Below are 21512 nucleotides of genomic sequence, written 5' to 3'. Positions count from 1 at the left end.
GCTGATATATTGTTGGCTGACATATAAACATCAGATGGTGATGGAGAAATACTTGTACTACTCCTAGGCTTTAGAATATCTTCTCTTGAGAGTTCTGTTAGTCCCCTAGAGCAGGGGTCCCCAAACTTGGCACCTTTAAGATTTGTGGACTTCAACTCCCAGAATTCCATGTCTGGGGAATTTTGGGAGTTGAAGTCCACAAGTCTTAAAGTTGCCAAGTTTGGGGACTTCTACCCTAGAGCCTTTTTCTGGAAGAGCAGCCAAATCACCAGGTTCTTACTTGTGAATTAAAAGCGGAATTGGTTTTCATGTATTTGTGGATTATATTTCATTGATTGAGAGAGCCAGCTTGGTGTACTAGTTAAGGCTTCCAGCTAGAAACAGGGAGAGTATCAGTTCTAGTCCTGTGTTAGGTACAAAGCCAGCTGGATGGTCTTGTGTCAGTTTCTTTCTCTCAGCCCTAGGGAGGTGACAGGGCAAATATCCTCTTAAAATCTTGAAACAGACTCAAAGGCACAGACACATACACAAAATTGTATTGGTTGCCTCTACATGGTATAGAATAGAATAGAATAGAATAGTGGAATGAAGAATAGACTAGAGTAGAATAGAGTAGAGTAGAGTAGAGTAGAATAGAATAGAATAGAATAGAATAGAATAGAATAGAATAGAATAGAATTCTTTATTGGCCAAGTGTGATTGGACACACAAGTGTGATAAAAGTAATATAGAATAAAACAGGTCCATATCTAGGTTCTAAGACACCTTCTTTTGCTCAGAACAAAATGGAGGATGTGGCTGGGTTTTCTTTTCCACCATAAATGGGATTTGCTTGGTTTAGACTTGGGTTTATTTATTTACTTCAATTTATATGGCAGCCCATCTCAAATTAACGACCCCGATAACAACAATACTATAGTTATAGAGCTAGATAGATATAGATATAAATCTATGTAGATATAGTTCTATAAGTACAGTATTGTTGTTACCAGGGTCAAATCTATATACAGTATATATAGAATTCAAATCAACTCAGAGGCAGCTGTGATGTAGCTCTTGTGACTTGGGTTATTCGGTAGGCCATAAATATTTAAGCTACAACTTATCACAATATATAAAGCCATCATGTAGTGGAGAATTTGGCATTATGAGACTCTCCTAAGAAAAGGGGAGGTGGTGCTCAACTTGCAACCATTGGTTTAGTGAGTGTCCAAAGCACCGAAGAATGTCACTTGTGACCAGTCCTCAAGCTGTGTTGTGGGCCTTACGTGATCGCCAGTTGTAGGCCTCACGGCTGGCTTCCAACAAGCAACATCAAGGGGGAAGACAGCAGGGAAGGTTGCAAATTGCAGTCATAGGATGCCACCACTTGAACGAGAAACATATTCCTATGTAGGTATAGAAATGCAGCAGGTGCACATTCCTAAGATCGTGTGTGTGTGTGTGTGTGTGTGTGTGTGTGTGTGTGTGAATCACTTCTATCTGCATGTACTCAGAAAGAGAAACTCTTGAGTTCAGGGCGGTCTTTCCTTCAAGGAAGCAGGCATGGGATTGCAGTCTGAATTAGATTCTCAGAGGATGTAACTCCGGTGTCTAGTTATTCTCCCTCTCCCTCTCTCCCAACCCCTAATTAGATAATGTGGAATAAATTATGCAGAAGGTGCAAATGAATTCCATTTCCATAATGTATGCAACTCCCAGACAATGACAACCAAAGATGTTTGGATGCCTGAAGCCAAGAAATCAAGCACGGCCCATCCTCTGAACCTCTATGCACATAAATAATGCATTAATAATAGAGCTAATCGATCAATTAATTGATTCCTTTAGTGCACTGGTTTACATTGCGCGTGATTAAAAACAAGGATTGTTCAAATGAAAAGGCTGCTCTATTTGTTTTCATATTATACACACCTTGCTTCAGCAGACATCTTCGGCAAAAATGAAAGCACTACTAGATAGGTTTAGCAGTGCTTTCTCCAAAGAAAGTTGGGATGACTAAGTAGGGCCAGGATGCTCCTTTGTAGATTTAGGCTTTGTTTACACACCAAAAGTCATGACTTATTTTAAGCATGCTCTAGAACAGTGTTTCTCAAACTTGGCGACTTTAAGTCCTGTGGACTTCAACTCCCAGAATTCCCCAGCCAGCTATGCTGGCTGGGGGATTCTGGGAGTTGAAGTCCACAGGACTTAAAGTCGCCAAGTTTGAGAAACACTGCTCTAGAACATGTTCCAGTGATCTGATTAATAGTAAAAAAGATGAACGAAATTCATTTAATGATGGCTTGTCAACAGTCCATGTTTCCTGGAGCACCATAAGGTTATGATGGGAAAGAAACTCGATAAAGAGGGAATCTCCAGGGGATGCACTTATCTGGTAGGGAAGATACTATGACTTGATGAATACCTGTTTCCCTGAAAATAAGACCTCCCCGGATAATAAGCCCAATCGGGGCTTTTGAGCGCATGCATTAAAATAAGCCCTCCCCCAAAATATTGCAACACAGCAGCAGCCACGAGGTGACCAGGCTCGCCTCCTCCTGCACCTCAAAAGTAATAAGACCTCCCCAGAAAGTGCTTATTTCGGGGGTCAAAAGAAAATAAGACCCTGTCTTATTTTTGCGGAAACACAGTATATTGCACTAACTTTACACAATGGTGTAAGCAAGGCTCAAATAACTAAAATAAACAAATAAGCCTACAAGTAATCCTCAACTTACAACATTTAGCGACTGTTCAAAGTTACAACAGCGCTGAAAAAAGGGGCGTGGCCATTTTTCACAGAACCTTTGTAGCCTGTGATGAGAATTCAGGTGCTTGGCAACTGGTTCATACATACATATGACCATAGCTGTGTCCCAAGGTCATTTTGTGATCTTCTCACAAGCAAAATAAACGAGGGACCCAGATTCACTTAGCAACAGGGCTATTCATTTATCAACTGCAGTGATTCATTTAACAATGGTGGTGAGAAAAGTCGCAAAATGTGGCAAAATAAATGTCTCACTTAACGACAGAAATGTTGGGCTCAATTGTGGTCATAAATCAAGGACTACCTGTATTTAGGATTATGCGTAACTCTTATTTGTGTTGCTGTCTTCTGCCTAATTGTAGCTCTCCAAGGCAGCATTCAGACCCAGAAGCTTTTCGTTATTTCCACTATCTGTTGTTAAAGGCCACTTTAATGAATGCTGTGATTGAGATTGTATCCGTTCCAAAGTACTTCTTCCAAATCATTTTTTTTTCAAGCTCTATAAAACTTCCCTTATCCAGGTACTTAACTAGCTCAGGTCTGGTTGAATGACTATTGCTTTGGTTACCATTGTTTCTGGGCACTGCATTTCTTAAAGTACAGTCCATTGACCACACAGTGAATGAAATGTGTAAAACAAAAAGTGAGAAATTCCTTTGCCTCATATAACAGCCAGATGTCTGAAAGACTCTTAAAAGGAAGAATCTTTTTTTCTTCTTTCAGCCTTCTCGGGTAAACCAACAGGAAACACAACTAGAAGAACTAATTCTACTTTATTGTAAGGCTGTATTAACAGAATCTTGCACGTCTGAAAGTACAATTCTCCCGCCATCACCTTTTCAGGTCCCCGCTGAGCCTTTTCTGTTCCCACTATGCAGCTGTGGGCTATGCTGCCTCTTATTTAACTATTCCCTAGGCAGCATCTCTTCTTCGTGTCTCAAGGTCATTCTTACATACGTATTACACATAGCTAGAAAAATTGGAGAATATTGTATTTCTCGTACCAGTATTTGGAAAAGAAAGATAATCAGATTGGGGTTCTGTAATGTTTCTTCCCTAGAAGGTAGTTTAATCATTGGAAGAATTAGGGAGATGTATTTTCCCACATATGATGGGTGGGTCTCTGTTGTATTAACATACCCAAAACTCATTGTCGACATTCCCTGGTGAACTTTCTGGTTTTCTTAAGCTTGTAAGTGAGGAGATGCATCTCCCAACCAACATTGTGAACAATTGACAGGCAACAATGCTGAAACACATCTAGGGTCAGAGTTCCAAGTAACACAAACAAAAGAAGACTCTGAGGCTTGAAGTTCCTCAAAGTTCCATTTTATTAGAGATGTCATATCAGTACATCTGGGAAAACCCGAATCTGAAAGCTTCCAAGTTTTCCCCACCCAAATGAAAGTCCAAGTCCCTGCCCAGAACCCACATGTCCATCACATGGCCCAATCAAAGCACCATCCCAACTGGAGATGCCTCCCAGTCACACCTCTCCAGGTGCAGGGCAGAATGTCCTTGATTCTTGGAGAAAGGAATGACTATATATCTCCCCAGCTCCATACAATCCCCCCTCTCAGTTTCCAACAGACTAAATGGGGCAGGTCTGAAGATCCAATGGCCAAGATGGCTTCCAGGCCTGACATCTAGAACCTGGGCTGGAATTCTGCATAGAGCAATGAAACAGACTGAGTTGGGTGGAGGTGTAATTAGCTGTGGTTTCAATCATCAATGAAGATGATAGCATTCAAAGTATATCTAACCAATTCTCACAATCCTCAAAAAAGGATCTTGGGCAGGATGCTAAATTAGAAAATACATAGGACAGGTCTGAACTGAGAAGCAGGCTTTATAGCTGTGATCCCAGCATTTTGCTAACTAATGAAAACCCCGCTACAAGGTAATGGATCAAATGTAGGAGATCCTGGGTGTAATCTGGGGAATGGATCTTAGGCAGTAAAAAAGACCATCTTCCTTAGAACATAGAAATAAACAAGGTTGGGCTAGATCAGATGTATTTAGGTATTTAAGCTATCCATGCACTCCAGTCACCTCCAAAAGGGCACCAATGATGAAGTTGTGTGCTAAGTTTGATCTTCTCAATCTTAACTGAATATCTGTGTAAAGTACTTCCAGTGGTCAATTGCTCACGTTTTCCCTTTTGCTACCTATGTCTTACACTCAACTGTGGGAGAAGCAGAGTTGCCAAAGGCTTTCAGGAATTGAAGAATGGATGCCCTGTTGAGACATGGGCTTGGCAAGTAGATCTTTGACAACTCCTTACCATATCGCTGCGGGACAACTTGCCATGGCTCACTCACCATGGGAAAACTCACCAAGGGACAAGAGTTACACTAATATTGAAGAAATAGTCAAATAGAATCATTAAAGAAGGGATGCCAAAAGAGGGCCAAAATAAAATGTGTACAACAGAAATTAAAATTATTTTAAAAATTATTTTAAACAATTAAATTGCATGGGCCAACATTCCCGCAGAATGTTGGCCCGTGGTGAATTGGCTGAGATGAGTTGTCCCATTCCGTTGGCAAGTACCTGATGAAGTTTGGTGGATGACATCTACCCCAGGTGTCTCTTTTATTGAAAGCCAGTCAAGTACCTTTCAAGAGCCGTGTTTCAGCACAGCTTTTGTTGTTTACTGTGGTAGGGCTTCCATTAATCTCCTTTTAAAAAAAAATGTTCCAAGCCTCTGCAGGTGCTTCTGTCAACCAAGCAAGGACCCTGCTCATTTGCTCTCGCGTGTGGCTAATTTAAACCTCACCCCTGTCATCTCTCACCGTGGTGCTGGAAAATAAATGTCGGAACGCTTCTCTGCAAAGAAGAACCAATGAGCTGCAGAGTTTAAACAAACAGGCATCACTAAGTTGCCCATTTTAGCTTGAAGCTCTCCTTTCAACTTTCTTTTTTGTGGTGACTGCTGTCTTATTTCAGCCCGGGGCATCTCACGAGGAGGAGAAAATGCTAGTTTTGCACATCAGTTTTATGAATTTGCCTGGAGATAGTTCTTTGCAGCCATCAAGGAATCCCACAGATCTTTAGGCCTCTCGTATAAAATTCAGTTTTGTGTTTCAGCAGCAAGGCTGCTGTTACAGTATGAAGGGCAGGTAGTCCTCGACTTACAACGGTTCTTTTAGTCACCATTCAAAGCTGCAACGGCCCTGAAAAAAAGTGACCTATGACCATTTTTCACACAATCATTGCAGCATCCCCATGGTCACATGGCCAAAATTCAGATGCTTGGCAACTGACTCATCTTTATGACGGTTGCAGCATCCCGGGGTCCTGTGATCCCCTTTGGTGGCCTTCTGACAAGCAAAGTCAATGGGGAAGCTGGACTCGCTTAACAACCAGGTTGCTAACTTAACAACTGCAGCGATTCCCTTAACAAAGGTGGCAAGAAAGTTTGTAAAATGGGGCAAAAACCCACTTAACAAATGTCTCACTTAGCAACTCAAGGACTACCTGCATAGACCTAGAATTGCATTTTCTTTTGGGGTTAAAGGGAGGAAGGGCCAGAGAATAATTGCCACCCAACTGGAGGCTACTGAGAAAGAGTTAAAATAAAGCCAACAAACTGGGTGCCTGTCAGTCCATGATTTCCCCCATCCCCAAAGGCCATCATCAGCAATGCTAAGAATTGTAAGTCAAGACATTGGAAGAGCTGTGTTTTCCCCTGCCTTCAAGGCTAAAGGATTGAATTTGAAGTCTGGAAAATAGAAAGCCACCAGATTTTTCTTTTTTCCCAAATAGCTTCATCGTATTTATAGCTTTCACAATCTGGATGTCTTGGTTTAAAGCATGAGAAAGAAAATTTAGGTGCCAAAAACTGTTCCTTGGGAAATAAGCTCTTGTACATTTCAAAATACCTTACCCGGGTTTAACCGTTGTAACGCCAAAGCGTGTTCTCCATAAAACAGGAGCAGGATTGAGAAAGCAAAGAAATAAGGAGGATATCTCTAAGGATGAAAAGAGAATGATGGGAAGGAGTAAATAGCCTTGTGCCAACTGCATGTGGCTTTTCCCAATTAAAGCGGGGGGGTTCCTTTTTAAAAAAAAGACAATAAAGACAATAAAGCTTGTGCACCTCCTGCTGAACAGGGAAGTTACTCTATTTAGTGATTTGCATGTTCTATTTTCCTCTTGCTGTCCGAGATTTTTCTCCCTCTATTCATACGCATCCCCTGGTTATAACACGCTGTGGAATGATGGCACCAGATTTCTACAACAGGCTGCACAATGGAAGCAATTTCCTGCAATCCAGAGCGACTTCACCCATGAATGTGCATTTTCTCAGCTGCGGCAGCACAGAGTCTTGGAAAACAAAGTGATGCTCTGCGGGGAAATTGTTCTCTTCTTCTGTGATAACTCCGGCTGATTTGCAGGGGCAGACTTGACAAACCTGCCAGATGCATATCGCCCAAGAGAGAATGCCTGGATCCACTTAAAAACAAACCAGGGAGCCCCACATGAGAGGTGGTAGCTGTTGGGAAAGGGGTTTTCTGGGAGCATAGAAATGGCTGAATCAGGAGCTGCCCCACATCTATTTTCTGTGTCAATTATTTGATATCTTTAGTCACACAAGCTCCCTTTGAGGAAGAAGGAAGGAAGGAGGAAAGAAGGGAGGGAGGGAAGGGATGGGGGAGGGAGGAAGGAAGGGTGGGAGGGAGAGAGGAAGGGAGAGAGGGAGGAAAAGAAGGAAGGAAAGAAAGAAAGGGGGAAGGGAGGGAGGGAGGAAAGAGGGAGGGAGGAGAGAAGGAAGGAAAGAAAGGGAGGGAGGAAAGAAGGAATGGGAAAGGAGAGATGGAGGAGGAAGGAAGGAGTCTAGATTATTCTTTGTGGCCAACTCAAGAGAAAAACATCTGCAGATCAATGTAACTGCCAGTTTTTCAGCAACATAAAATTGTGTGTGGTGAGTGCTGAAGCAGCCGCTCAAACACACCCAGTAAACCCAAAATGCTACTTGACTATTGACATTCAGTTGTGTCTTCCAGGGCCTTGTTTTCACTTTGAAGACTCTGCTGCCAGTAGCAGCCACTTTACAGTGCAGAAGAGAGTCATCTTTGAAGTTGGCAGTAGCAAAATGAGGAGGGGGCAAAGTCTGGGAAGGGAGGGGTAGCCTTCCTGCTAAGGGCTTACAAGGAGCCGGGAGATGTTCTTGTGATCTCACAGGGCATTTCGTTTTGACTAGAGATACATATTTCCATTTCTTTTGCTGTTCGGGAAGAAGCCGTTTATTTCCATTGTTTCTGTCTCCACAGTGGCATTTACTCCCTTTTTTACACGTCTTAATCCTGCTTTGTTCTGACATAAAGCTGCTGTTTGTAATTATACTCAAGGAGAGGGGAAGCCATTCACCCCTCCATCCACCCCTTCCCTCGCTCATTCTCCACGTTTTTCTAGTTATCCAGAGATTTAGGGAATATCGTTCCAACTGAGGGCTGCTCTGTGTTACGTCTCTGAGAGACCTGGGGCAGACATTTCTAATAAAGGGTGGCACGCCTGCTTTCAACCTTGGTGCTCTTGCAGAAGGTGCCACTGGTGGTTTAAGGCTGTGGTAGGGAAGCCACCCAGCACCACAGGAGAACTTTGTTTGCAGCCTGTGCAAGGAGGGTGTCTCTTGGGTGTTCAGGCGTGAAATAACTCTGCTCAGTCTTCAATGAAGAGGCAAGCTTGTTGGCATCTTGAGAGGGGGGAGAGAGCCAGCCAGCCAAAATGTATTTAAAAAGCATCTGGAGGAGTGGAGAAAGGATGGCTGGGAGTGGGTGAGAAAATATAATGAAATCCAAACATTAGGCTTGGGTATCGCCGGTATCTGCATTTGTGGAGAAGAGCTGGATCGAGAGCATTCACACATGTTCTTCATTGATCTTGCAATTTGGCTACATGCAAAAATTCAATATAAGTAGCGAATTATGACCACAACTGAGCCTACATTTTCTGAGGGTAAGCGAGACAATTGCTAACTTAATTTTACCCTGATTTTTTCCCTGTTTTCTTTATGAGCCTGGGTGGCCCGGTGGTTAGAGTGCAGTACTGCCGGCTACTTCTGCTGACTGACTGTTGACTGCAATTTGGCAGTTCAAATCTCACCAGGCTCAAGGTTGACTCAGCCTTCCGTCCTTCCGAGGTGGGTCAAATGAGGACCCAGATTGTTGGGGTGCAATATGTTGACTCTGAAAACCGCTTAGAGAGGGCTGTAAACAGTGGTGGGATTCAGCCGGTTCGGACCACTTCGGGCGAACCGGTAGTGGCGACTTGCAGATGGGGATGGTCACCCACCCACCCGTCCCACCACATCTATGTCATCCTATTTAGCCACGTTTTCTAAGCCGCATGCATGCATGCAAGAGCATGCACAGAAGGCCACATGCTCATGAAGCAAGTGCGCTCACCCGCTCACCATTTCAGTGCGTGGAGAACCGGTGGTAAAATTATGTGAAACCCACCTCTGGCTGTAAAGCGGTATATAAGTCTAAGTGCCATTGCTATTGCTATTTTACAGTCTATCTTGCCACAGTTGAGTGAATCACTGCAGTGGTTAAGTTAGTAACCCGATTGTTAAGCGAATCTGACTTCCCCATTGAGACCTGGGACAGAGCACCCATCATAAATATGAGTCAAGCATCTGAATTTTGTTCACTTGACTATGGTGGTGCTGCAACGGTCATAAGTGTGAAAAGCGATCGTTAGTTGATTTGTTCAGTGTTGTTGTAACTTTGAATGGTCAGTAAATAAACTGTTGTGAGGATCACTTCCACAAAATTTCCACCCCTCCTAACAAGCAGCCCCCAAAGACCACCCAGGAACTATGGAAGATGAATCAGGAGCTACCGGGCAACTGGACACAACCACGCAACTGTTTTCCCGCTGGTCCAGAGCAATCTTGGCCTACATGGAAATCACTAAACAGACTGTGTCCTGGGGGAGGAAGATCAAAGGCCAATCTAGAAAATGGGGCTTCCCTATAAAAGATAGTCTATTGAATGTGGAGAAGAGCAATCCATCTCATGGTGTCCTTCAACATGCATGGAGGAAGACTTCATGATAGTGAGAGAAAATGCCATCAAAGTAGCCCCGCTACTGGGCGAACGTCATCTAGTTTTAAACCTATTTATTTTGTATACTTTTTACATGTACTATATCTCTATGACTTACTTTATACTCACTTTACCTGCTCAGTATTGAACATTATATGTCTACTAGGTGATAACCCAGCGTTGCCCGAGTATTTATTTATAGGGGGAAAATGTCCGAATCAAACATAATTCCTAATGTTGGATTTTCCCACTTACCAGAGGGTAAGTACTTGTGAAGTACTGTGAAGTTGTTACCATGGCAACTCCACTGTGCTGTACAGTAGAAGTCACTTTATGGCAGTACAGTAGAAGCCATTTTACAGCACAACGGGCTATATCGTAACAGAACACACACCCTGAGGAATGTTAAGGGTGTCTTACCCCCCCACAGTATTTGTCTCAAGAGAGTAAGTCATCTGTGTACCAAGTTTAGTTGAAATTGCTCAAAGTGTTCCAGCATTATGCCGGAATACACACAGAGAGAGACAGAGGCAGAGAGACACACAGAGAGAGTCAGAGAGACACAGAGAGAGTGAGAGTGAGTGAGAGAGAGAGAGAGAGGGATATATATATATATATATATATATATATATATATATATATATATATATATATATATATATATATATATATATATATATATATATATATATATATATATATATATATATATATATATATATATATATATATATATATATATATATATATTCATATATATAGATAATTTGAAATGCTTCTGACACAAATAAAGAACTGAAAAAAGTCACTGAGATGTTCTCCTTTAGGGGGAAAACTTAGCAAATTTCCACCAAATTGAAGGGGAATGGTTTTAGAAAATGTAGAAGAAACTTAGCTCACCACTAATGTGAACCCGAGGCTCCGTTCCTATTTCTCCCTGGGCCTCTCTGAGAAGGACGGAGTCTGTTATTTCAGCAGCTTCACAGTGAAAGGGGGGGGGGGGAAAGCCTTGAGTAAATATTTAGTCTTGTCCCTAAAGCTAATATCACAAAAGCAAAGGCTGCACTTAGGAGAGGTTGCTGCCCAACCCCCCAGCTATGCCGCGAGAGACTCGTGGCTAACATCTGCCCTTGAGAAGGAGTAGCAACAGGCAAGGTCTGCTCCGGCCAGCTGGGATTCTTCTCTCTGATGGCTCTTCGGAAAGGGATGCCTGGCCATGTAATCTGGCCTCCAGGCCAAAGAAGCTGGCTTGGTTTCTTAACATGGGGGGCAGGGGAATCCATTAACATCGGGGTCTCATTCCCCCCTTCCCCCCATTCAGTTTATTCTAATCCTTGGCTATATCACTATAGCCTGTACATCATAACATATGCATTTTCATACCAAAGATTGCCTTACATAAATATTTTTCCAAGCACTTTTCCTTCATCTAATGGGGTTTTATGCTGTTTTACACCAATTTTTTTTTGCATTTTCCCCTTCCAGTTTATATACATTCTTTTAGATTGCTGGAGGTGCTTCAGAAGGATAACTGGACATTGTATGTTGATTGAAGAAGTGAGATCTTGATCATAGGATCAAAATGCAAACAGAGCAAAATTCTCCAGATGCAACTGCAGTTATTTTCATGGCAAACCCAAGAGATTTGTTGCTGCCTAGCAAAGTTGGTTTTCTTCAGGGTTATCTTTCCACAAGTTGACTGATAGTTGGGGCATTCAGCTACTTTTGAAGTTGGGGAGAAGCAGAGACAAGACTGGCTGCATATTAATCTCAATTCTGTCTGTCTGTCTGTCTATCTATCTATCTATCTATCTATCTATCTATCTATCTATCTATTTATCTATCATCTATCTACCTATCATCTTTCTTTCTTTTTTCTTTCTTTCTTTCTTCATCATATCTGTCTGATTCTCCCCCCTCTCTATCATCTATATGTATGTATGTATGTATGTATGTATATATGTATTTATGTATGTATCCATCCATCTATCCGTCCGTCCATCCATCCATCCATCCATCCATCCATCCATCCATCCATCCATCCATCCATCCATCTATCTATCTATCTATCTATCTATCTATCTATCTATCTATCTCATGTTTGTGTTTGTTTGTTTGTTTGTTTGTTTCTTCCTTCCTTCCTTCCTTCCTTCCTTCCTTCCTTCCTTCCTTCATCATCTGTCTGACTGTCTCCCTCTCTCTCTATCATCTATCTGTCTGTCTGTCTGTCTGTCTATCTATCTATCTATCTATCTATCTATCTATCTATCTATCTATCTATCTATCATCATCTATCTATCTATCTATCTATCTATCTATCTATCTATCTATCTATCTATCTATCTATCAATCATCTACCTACCTACCTACCTACCTACCTACCTACCTACCTACCTACCTACCTATCTACCACTGTGATGGCGAACTTATGGCATGCAGAGCCCTCTCTGTAGGCATGCCAGCCATTGCCCCAGCCCAGCTCCTTCACACATGCGTGTGTGCCTCCCACTGGCCAGCTGGTCTTCGGGTTTCTGCTGCGCCTGCAGTGGGAGCAAGGCGCATGTGGGGGAGTCAGGGGGCATGCACGGGGGACACTCACATTGCATTTTGGGGCCTTGCACAGTGCCCTGTGCCCCACTTTGGCTTCCAGGTTGGTGCAGGAGGCCTTCAAGGCCAAACTGGGGTGCAGAGGGGTGCACAGAGGGCCAGGGGCTGCAGGGGAGGTGTCACATGCACATTGCATTATGGGTATGGGCACTTTCTGCCCAAGACAACAAAAAGGTTAGCCATCACTGATCTATCATCTATTATGAGGAGTTTTTTCACTACTGTTTTGAGTTGATAATTATTTAAAATTCTTCTCCTGGCTTTGAGGTTGCAGGAAATGTTTATATAGCACTTCTATGTGGCATGAGATTCTTTGGTTTCTGTCTTTGGTTCTTATTCTTGCCATTCCTCTATATATATTGTCCAGGCAGTATCCCAAGAATTGAGACACGATTGAATACATACATACATACATACATACATACATACATACATACAAAAATAATGCAATCAAGTGAATCAGAGAATTGAAAATGTCATAGCGTTATAGCTTTCTAAAATATCAATAATTAGTTATGAATAATTACATCTGTTATGTGTCCTTTTACCAGATTAAAAAAATCACTAGTGAATTTAAACTAAAAATTAATACTGTAGCCAAAACCAATAGCAACACAATATAAATTAAATGAAATTGTGCACTGTAATAAGTTCAGCTCATATTATTAAAATCTAGTCTGATTTAAACACCTCATAAACATTAAAATATAGATTCTCTGCATTAAAAAAAACCCCAAATTTCAAATATGGTGTCAGACTGTGTTTTACATTATAATCTAAGAATGATTCCCAGGTTGAGCTGAAATCTATGTCAGGTTTGTTTCTCAGATAGGAAGTCATTCAAGATATTGAAGCATATTCCCGTAGCTTAATTAGCCATTCATCCATTGAACTTGTATATTTTAAGGCTCATGTAGCTAAGCAGTTCGAATCAATTTTTCCCCCATTTTTGAGCACAGGGCAGTGCTTATAGCAATGGTTTTGTCTCTTAAATACCCCGTGAACCAAAAAGGAGGTCTGGAAGTATTTTCTCCTTCCTCAGTGTGAACATGTCTCTGATCATACTGTCTGTGTGCTCCAGTGGTGGGTTTCAAATTTTTTTTAGAACCTCTTCTGTAGAGGTGGCTTGCTTTGTGGGAGTGACTTGCCAGCCATGTGACTGAGTGGGAGTGGCTTGGCAGTCATATGACTGGGTGGGTGTGACCAACTTGTAAAATGTGGTGAAACTCACTTAACAATGCTCTTGCTTAGCAACAAAATGTTGGCTCAGAAACTTTGGCATTTGAAGCATGCAAGTCTTAAAGCTGTCCAGTTACAAGACCCTTGCACCCCTAACCCTTTAGAAAAAAAACAAACCCAGGGGTGTTCAAACTTGACAGCTTTAAGACTTGTGGACTTCAACTCCCAGAATTCCTCCTCCAGTCATGATGGCTAAGGAACTCTGGCATTGAAGTGTGCAAGTCTTAAAGCCATCAAGTTACAAGACCCTTGCACCCCTAACCCTTTACAAAAAAAACCCTCAGGGATGTTCAAACCTGACAGCTTTAAGACTTTAAAGTTTAGATAGAACTCTTAGAGGTGGGTATGGTGATTGGTGAGCCAGCCAATCAGTGAGCAGTGGGCGGGGCAAACGTGGTGTGGATGGGAGGGGAGGGAGGGAGCTGGAACCGGTTCTAAACGGCACGGTAGATTTGTGGAACCTCTTCTATAGAAGAGCTTGGAACTAGCAGGAACCCACCCCTGGTGTGTGAACTCATGCACACCCACACATACAACTAAAAACATATACTCGTTGGCCAGAACACATATCCAGAATTCTTTTCTGGGTAAGCAAGCAACACTTAAAAGGTTCTGTCCTGGCTGGAGGATCTTGAAATGTGTGAGATCACTGCTGTGAATTAATCAATAATCCTAGCGCTTATCAGAGTTTAGGATTTCAAAGCTATTGATCACTGCAGCCCGCCGATAACACTTCTCCCTGGCGTCTCAAATGATGGCCTCTTTTTTGTGCATGTCTGTTTATGTTCCAGCCTCAGCTGGGATTCTGGCTTTTAAGCTTCATCTGGGGTCAAGAGTTTTCTTTTCTTTTGGCACAAATTAGGCATTGTATTCTGGATTCGTGGCAAATGGAAGCGTATGCTCCTTCCCAGATCATTTATGGGAATAAAGATTCTCAAAGTTTGGCCCATTGCCTTCCTGGTGGCATGTTTGGGAACTCTGGCACGATTTTATTTTGTTGATGGAGTGATTCGTATGATTTCTCTGGCGGACGTACAATTTTTTTTAAAAAAATATGATCAACAAATTAAGCATACCAACCATAAAATCCTAGCTTTAAAACAGATTTCTGAGGTGGCTTCTCTTTGCCTCCTCTGTATGACATAGAGCGGGATTGTCTTAACATATTAAAGAAATGGTGTGGGGAGAAGGTGGGTATTTTTTGGGGGGTGAAGTTAGATCAATAAATTGATGTAAATTAGTCTATATTGTTTATTGCCCTTTAGTCAGGAATGAGGGAAAAGCAGTGATTTTGGCCTCCCGCAGATATTATAAAAATTGATAAGTAAGTAAAAAAGTAAGATGATAATGGTCCCAAGGCCAAATGTGAAGTCATGAGTAAATTTGGAAATGGGAGATCTAGGTAAAAATTAAAATTCCAGGTTGAGTGTGGTAGGCATCCAGTTTGCATCCAATTTATAAAGCGAAGCAAAATATCAGTGTTTTTCGCCAAACATAACCTACGTAAGCTGAGCCCAAAGTTCTCTCTCTTTTTGCTAAGACATTCACATTTCATCTATCAATCGATAGATTGGATAATTAATTTTCAAAGTAATTTCTTTTAAAAGGTACTCTATTGGCATGGGGAAATTATTTCAGGAACGATGTGGGGAAAAGATGCTGCCTAGGAAATAATCAGAGAAGAGAGGCAGGAGTGGCTTAACTGTCAGAGACAGAAACTTAGGAAGGACTTGTCTTAGTGGATGAAGCAGTTAAAAGTGGCAATGGGAGATTTGTACCTTCAGACTTGTAATATTCCGTTAATGGAGCTGAAGAGCAAGCAGAACTGGGGGAGGTGGAATGAAATATGTCATCAGCTTAGAGTTGTTGCATTCCCATAAGTGTTCCTAGTCCAACCCCTCCTGAGTCCCGTGCTTAAAACCAATTTAGTGGTACCAATTTAGTATTGAACTTTAGTTGACCACATTCTTGTGTGTAGGCTTGAATAAATATTCTATGCTGTAGCTTATCCGATGGTCCCAATACTTTGCGCCTGATAGTAGCCTTACAATAAAGTGCAATTAGCTCATCTAGTCATGTTTCCTGTCTGACATATCCTGGAGGGCTGACACAAATTTTGGGGCTGTTGTTTATGTTAAAGCCTCTTCTTCCTTTGTGCCTCTTGTGAAGCACCGATTTTCATCTAATAATAATAATAATTTGAATTTATTAGCCGCTCCCTTTCCAGGCAGGACTCGGGGCGGCGTACAATGGAACATATAGAACATAACACATGTGTACAAACACATAAACATACATATATACAAAGACATACATGCACGGAGGAGGTAACAAATTACAACATTTAGACAATTAAAATCACCATTAACATACCCCAATGTACAATTAAAATTTAAAATTTAAAAAAGACAGTCAGGAGGAGTAAGAAAAATTACGGTTGAGCCAGGCCAGATAATTGAAAGAGGTGGGTCTTCAGCTGTACACGGAAGGAGCGGAGATCGGAAGTAATCCTGATGTCACGGGGGAGGTCATTCCACAGGGCTGGGCCCATCACAGAGAAGGCTCTGCTCCTGGGTGTCGCCCCCTGACACTGTTTGGCGGACGGCACCCGGAGAAGTCCCTCTCTGTGTGAGCGAATTGGTCGTAGGGATGTGTGGGGCAGGATGCGATCCTGCATGTAACTAGGTCCTGTGCCATGAAGCGCTTTAAAGATCATAATCAAAACCTTGAAACGCACTCGGTAGACCACAGGCAGCCAGTGCAGCTCGCGCAGGAGAGGTGTTACAGGGGAGTATCTAGTCCTCCCCATAATCACCCGCGCGGCCGCGTTCTGGACCAACTGTAGTCTCCGAGTGCATCTCAAGGGAAGCCCCATGTAGAGAGCATTGCAGTAGTCCAGGCGAGACGTCACTAGCGCATGGGTGACTGTGCGTAGGGCATCCCGGTCCAATAAGGGGTGCAATTGGCGCATCAGGCGAACCTGATGGAACGCCCCCCTTGCCACGGCTGTTACATGGTCATCCATGGACAGCCGGGCATCTAGGAGGACGCCCAAATTGCGCACCTGTTCCATGGGAGCTAGTTGCACGCCCCCAATGGCCAGAGATGGAAGCACCTGGTTGAACCGGGAGGCCGGAAGCCACAGCCACTCCGTCTTGGAAGGGTTGAGTTTTAGTCGGTTGCCATCCATCCAGACCCGTACGGCCTCCAAACACCGGGACATCATTTCGACGGCCTCATTGGGGTGGTTCGGGGTGGAAATGTATAGCTGAGTATCATCAGCATACAGATGATATCCCACCCCAAAACCACGGATGATCTCGCCCAGCGGTTTCATGTATGTGTTGAACAGGAGAGGCGAGAGCACCGATCCCTGTGGCACTCCACATGTGAGTGACCTCCGGGTCGAACTCTGCTCCCCTGCCAACACACGTTGCGTCCGGTCAGAGAGGTAGGAGCCAAACCACCGTAAAACGGTGCCCCTGACTCCCAGCCCCTCTAGCCGGTGCAACAGGATACCATGGTCGATGGTATTGAACGCCGCCGAGAGATCTAATAGGATCTAGAAATATGCTTTTGTTTTCTTCTGAAAGAGAGGTCTCCATTCTCATTGATTAACTAAAGCAGAGAGTTGGCAAGATGTCTTTAATAAAGCCATAATCTTCGTGAAAGGCCTTTCTGATCTTTATCTCTCTGATTGCTTCTTGCCCTAGGTCTTTAGATATTTGAAGAAGGATGTCATGTTTACCCTCAATCTTCTCCAGGCTGGAAATATTCCAACTGCAACATTCTTTGCAGGACTTTTTCCTCCACACATTCTACAAGTTGACCATTGTCATTGCTTTTTATACAGCCATTTCCTATCTTGTTCCTAGGTGTGCAAATATAGGCCTGTTTGAAGGCCATTGTGTTTATCCTTCCTGCGTTTCATTCCATTGCTTTGGGGCTGGTTTTCCATTTTCTCAAGATGGTTTGGGATATTATAAAGTATTGATTTCCCTACTTGTGCTTAAAGCCATAATAGTTGATAAAGGAATTCTCTAACCTGAAAGAAGTGAAAGATGGAACTTGTCTTGATATGGGGGGGTGAGAAAATGCACGTCTCTGGCAGTCATAGAATCTAAAGCAGACCACAATCCCTCAATTGTCCCAAAGGTGCTTTTTCAAAAGGCAACTGGACTTTCTATGTTTATCTCTTAACGATATTTCACTACTCGTCCAAGAAGCATCTTCAGTTCTGACTCATCCAAGATGCTTATTGGATGAGAAGCACAACATCTTCAAGATAAAAAACAAACAAACAAACACGAACAGTCCAGTTGCCTTTTCAAAAAGCAACTTTGGGACAACTGTGACCTGGGTGACCGAGAATCTCCATAAATCCTTCAATTGGTTCCCTGATAACTTGCCCTTCCTTGTTTTGGGGCCTTCCTGATCTTCCCCTGAGTTAATACTTTCTTTTTCTACTTCTTGAACCTCAGCTTCTCGTCCTCGCCTTGAGGATTCATCTCCACGGATAATAGAGCATCCGTCCGACCTCATTGTATCTAAGGGGGAACCAGCAACACTCAACTGCAAAGCCGAAGGGCGGCCCACGCCCATCATTGAGTGGTACAAAGATGGTGAGCGAGTGGAAACAGACAAGGAAGATCCCCGGTCTCATCGCATGCTGCTGCCCAGTGGCTCCCTCTTCTTCCTGCGCATCGTGCATGGACGGAGGAGTAAACCAGATGAAGGCGTTTATGTTTGTGTCGCCAGAAACTATCTGGGTGAGGCTGTCAGCAGGAATGCCTCCCTGGAGGTAGCCAGTAAGTAGATTTTTTTTTTTGTCTGAACATGATGACCTGGATATTTTGGATGTCCTGCTTTGTTAGTTTGACATGAGTGAGCAGTTATGGGTTGGTAAGGAGTTACCTTGAACTTGGGTTACACATTGTGTGCACCAGATCTGGATTTTGAGGTGAATAATCTTGTGACAGTCTTCAGATATATTTAGTAGGCTGCTTACTTGTAGCTTTGCAATTTCTCATTTCCATTGATTTATTTAGTTTGTCAAACATGTACAAGATAGCAGGTGTAAGTATGAACATGGACATGAACAAAGGAATTGAATGCAAATAAATGGGGACAGTAGGTCAGGGTTGGTAGGCACACTGGTGCATTTATGCACGCCTCCTTTATGGACATCTTAGGAATGGGGTGAGGTCCACAATAGACAGTTTAAGGTTGAAACTGTGAGGGTTTGACAACGTACTATAGGAGTCAGGTAGAGCATTCCAGGCATTGACCACTCTGTTGCTTAAGTCATATTTTCTGCAATCAAGCTTTTTTCATTAGAAGGAAACTACGTTGGATTGGATTTGGATTTATTGGATTTATATGCCACCCTTCTCCCAAAGGACGTTATATATCTGAATATTACAATAAATATTTTGGGAACTGGATGTGTTTTTGTGTGTGCATGTTAAGCTGAAGAGTTTTAGGCTTTGAAAAATATATTTGTCGAAATTTACTCGTGTGCCCAAATACAAGAAAATCTATAAAATGTTGCCCGTAGCCTCACCCAGCAGGAGAATTGCTCTTCAAATTTTTTGGCATTTGCTCAATATTCTTCTCTAGGAAACTTCATTCTCTTCTCTCCTTTTCTTTTCTGTTTTCTCCCAGAAGTGTCACTCAACATTCCGGAGCTGCTTAATCTTCACTGAACCATTCAGCTCTCTTGGGGAGTTGTTAGATATAGATATAAATATAAATATAAAAAAATTGAAAGTATCTTTCTAGCTATCTCATTTGCAAACCTTGAAGCTGAGCTTGGCAGTATCTTTTTGTGTTTCGATGAACCCATCTTGCGGATGTTAAATATTTATTTCTGGTTTGACATGGAATTGGCTGTAGTGATCGTGGTTTACTGTTGTTGTAGTTTCAGCAATAATATATAGCTTTAAGAATTCACCGACTACTCTAGACTTTTTAAACCAGAGGTCATCAACCTTTTGGACCTCCGGGACCACTAAAATCATAATTTTAAATCCCACGGACCACTAATATGATCTGCCTAATGACCGGTTGGGTGGGTGTGGCTAGGTGGTCATGTGACTGGGTGGGTGTGGTCACTCACATCAAGGGGGACTTCACCAGCCTCTACTTGCCCCTCCCAGGCACTCCTCGCCTGCCCACCTGGGCTCCTTAGGGCCCCAACAGGAAGCAGTTGTTGGAGCTAAGCAGCCACCGTGAGAAAGTGTTGACAAAACAGTTGAGTTAAAATTGGATCTGACTGAGAAGGAGGCTCAGCAGAAGCACTTCACTGAGAGCTATGAGCATAGGCTTTCCAAGGAGATGGAAAACCTGGTGGGAGTGCAAGGCTAGGTACCAGCAGCTGGGGGCTCAGCAGGTTGAGATGGTCAGCCAGTTCTAGGCCATGATAATAATAATAATAATAATAATAATAATAATAATAATAATAATAATAATAATAATAATAATAAATTTGGATTTATTAGCCGCTCCCTTTCCAAGTAGGACTCGGGGCGGCGTACAATGGAGCATAAAACATAAAAAATATATAACAACACCAAACGTACATACATATACAACACACATACATACACGGAGGAGGAAACAAATTACATCAATAGACAGTTAAAAATCAGCTTTAAAATACCCCAATTGTAAAAACCCAAAAAATTAATATTTAAGGACAATTTAAAAAACAGTTTGGAGGAATGGGAAAATTACGATTGCGATTGAGCCAGGCCGGATAATTGAAAGAGGTGGGTCTTCAGCTGTACACGGAAGGAGCGGAGATCGGAAGTAATCCTGATGTCGCGGGGGAGGTCATTCCACAGGGCTGGGCCCATCACAGAGAAGGCTCTGCTCCTGGGTGTCGCCCCCCGACACTGTTTGGCGGACGGCACCCGGAGAAGTCCCTCTCTGTGTGCGCGAATTGGTCGTAGGGATGTGTGGGGCAGGATGCGATCCTGCATATAACTAGGCCCTGTGCCATGGAGCGCTTTAAAGATCATGATGCTGTCCCACTGGAATAAGATCCTCCAGCTCTTCACCACCAGTGGCAGTTCCCTCCAGCCTTCGCCCAAAGCCCTGCACCAGGAGGCCGAAGCAGAGCTCAAGTCAGAATTTCTGTCCCCCTCCAACCCGCACAAAAAAGACCCCGAAGGCAGAGACTCTCTGCAGCAACACAAACGTTCATTGCACGTATCCATCCCAGGAGCCGTAGTTTGAGGACTCCTGATTTAATGTAATATAAAAAATGCAAATAATTTTTCTTGCGGACTACAAAATTTTCTTGCAGACCACCAGTGCTCCACAGACCACCAGTTAGTGACCGCTGTTTTAAACTTTAGTACAGCCCAACAGTAGACCCAAGATTAAATCATGATAATCTAATTATAGTATTGCATAAGTTACTGCTTTGCTTGCAGTACAACATCGTCCTTCTCTACCATGGATATCCTTTTGATGTCCTGGACTTTAGCTTTCAGATTTTACAGCCATTGCTGAAAATTTGGAAGTGGAAATCTATGAATCCAGAAAGTACCAAGGCTGGAAAGAATAATCAGCAGTATTGAAAAGTTTAATCTTAGTATCAGAACTAACATTGGTACCTACTTTTCTTTTCTTTGTAATATAGTCTTCAAAATTGCTTGACCCTTTCTGTCTGCTTAGCACATGTATTTATATGTCTTTATGGCTGACTGTGAACCGTATGGTCTCATTCACAAATATATATCTTCTACATGCATTTGGGATTACAGACTTTGATATTCCCATGCTGCCCGTAATAACAATTTAGCTGGAAGATTCCAAGATACTGTTTTCAGTTCCTGGAGATCATGTTTCAG

General features: G+C 42.6%; 1 protein-coding gene and 1 long non-coding RNA gene across 2 annotated transcripts in view; one reads left to right on the top strand and one right to left on the bottom strand.

Moving 5' to 3' along the window:
• Positions 1-21512, top strand: part of ROBO3 (roundabout guidance receptor 3) — a 183939-nt gene that overhangs the window by 19463 nt on the left and 142964 nt on the right. The window contains exon 2 of the mRNA XM_081961076.1: positions 18135-18461. Within this exon, the coding sequence (XP_081817202.1) occupies positions 18135-18461 (327 nt within the window). The remainder of the gene's footprint in view (positions 1-18134; positions 18462-21512) is intronic.
• Positions 1-21512, bottom strand: part of LOC309396195 — a 395535-nt gene that overhangs the window by 258470 nt on the left and 115553 nt on the right. The gene's annotated exons all lie outside the window — the stretch shown is intronic.

This window comes from Natrix helvetica, assembly GCF_964273705.1.
Source record: "Natrix helvetica genome assembly, chromosome: 8".
NCBI classification, from domain to species: domain Eukaryota; kingdom Metazoa; phylum Chordata; class Lepidosauria; order Squamata; family Natricidae; genus Natrix; species Natrix helvetica.
Note: the sequence above shows the minus strand (reverse complement) of the source record. Positions and strands in the feature narration are given on the sequence as shown.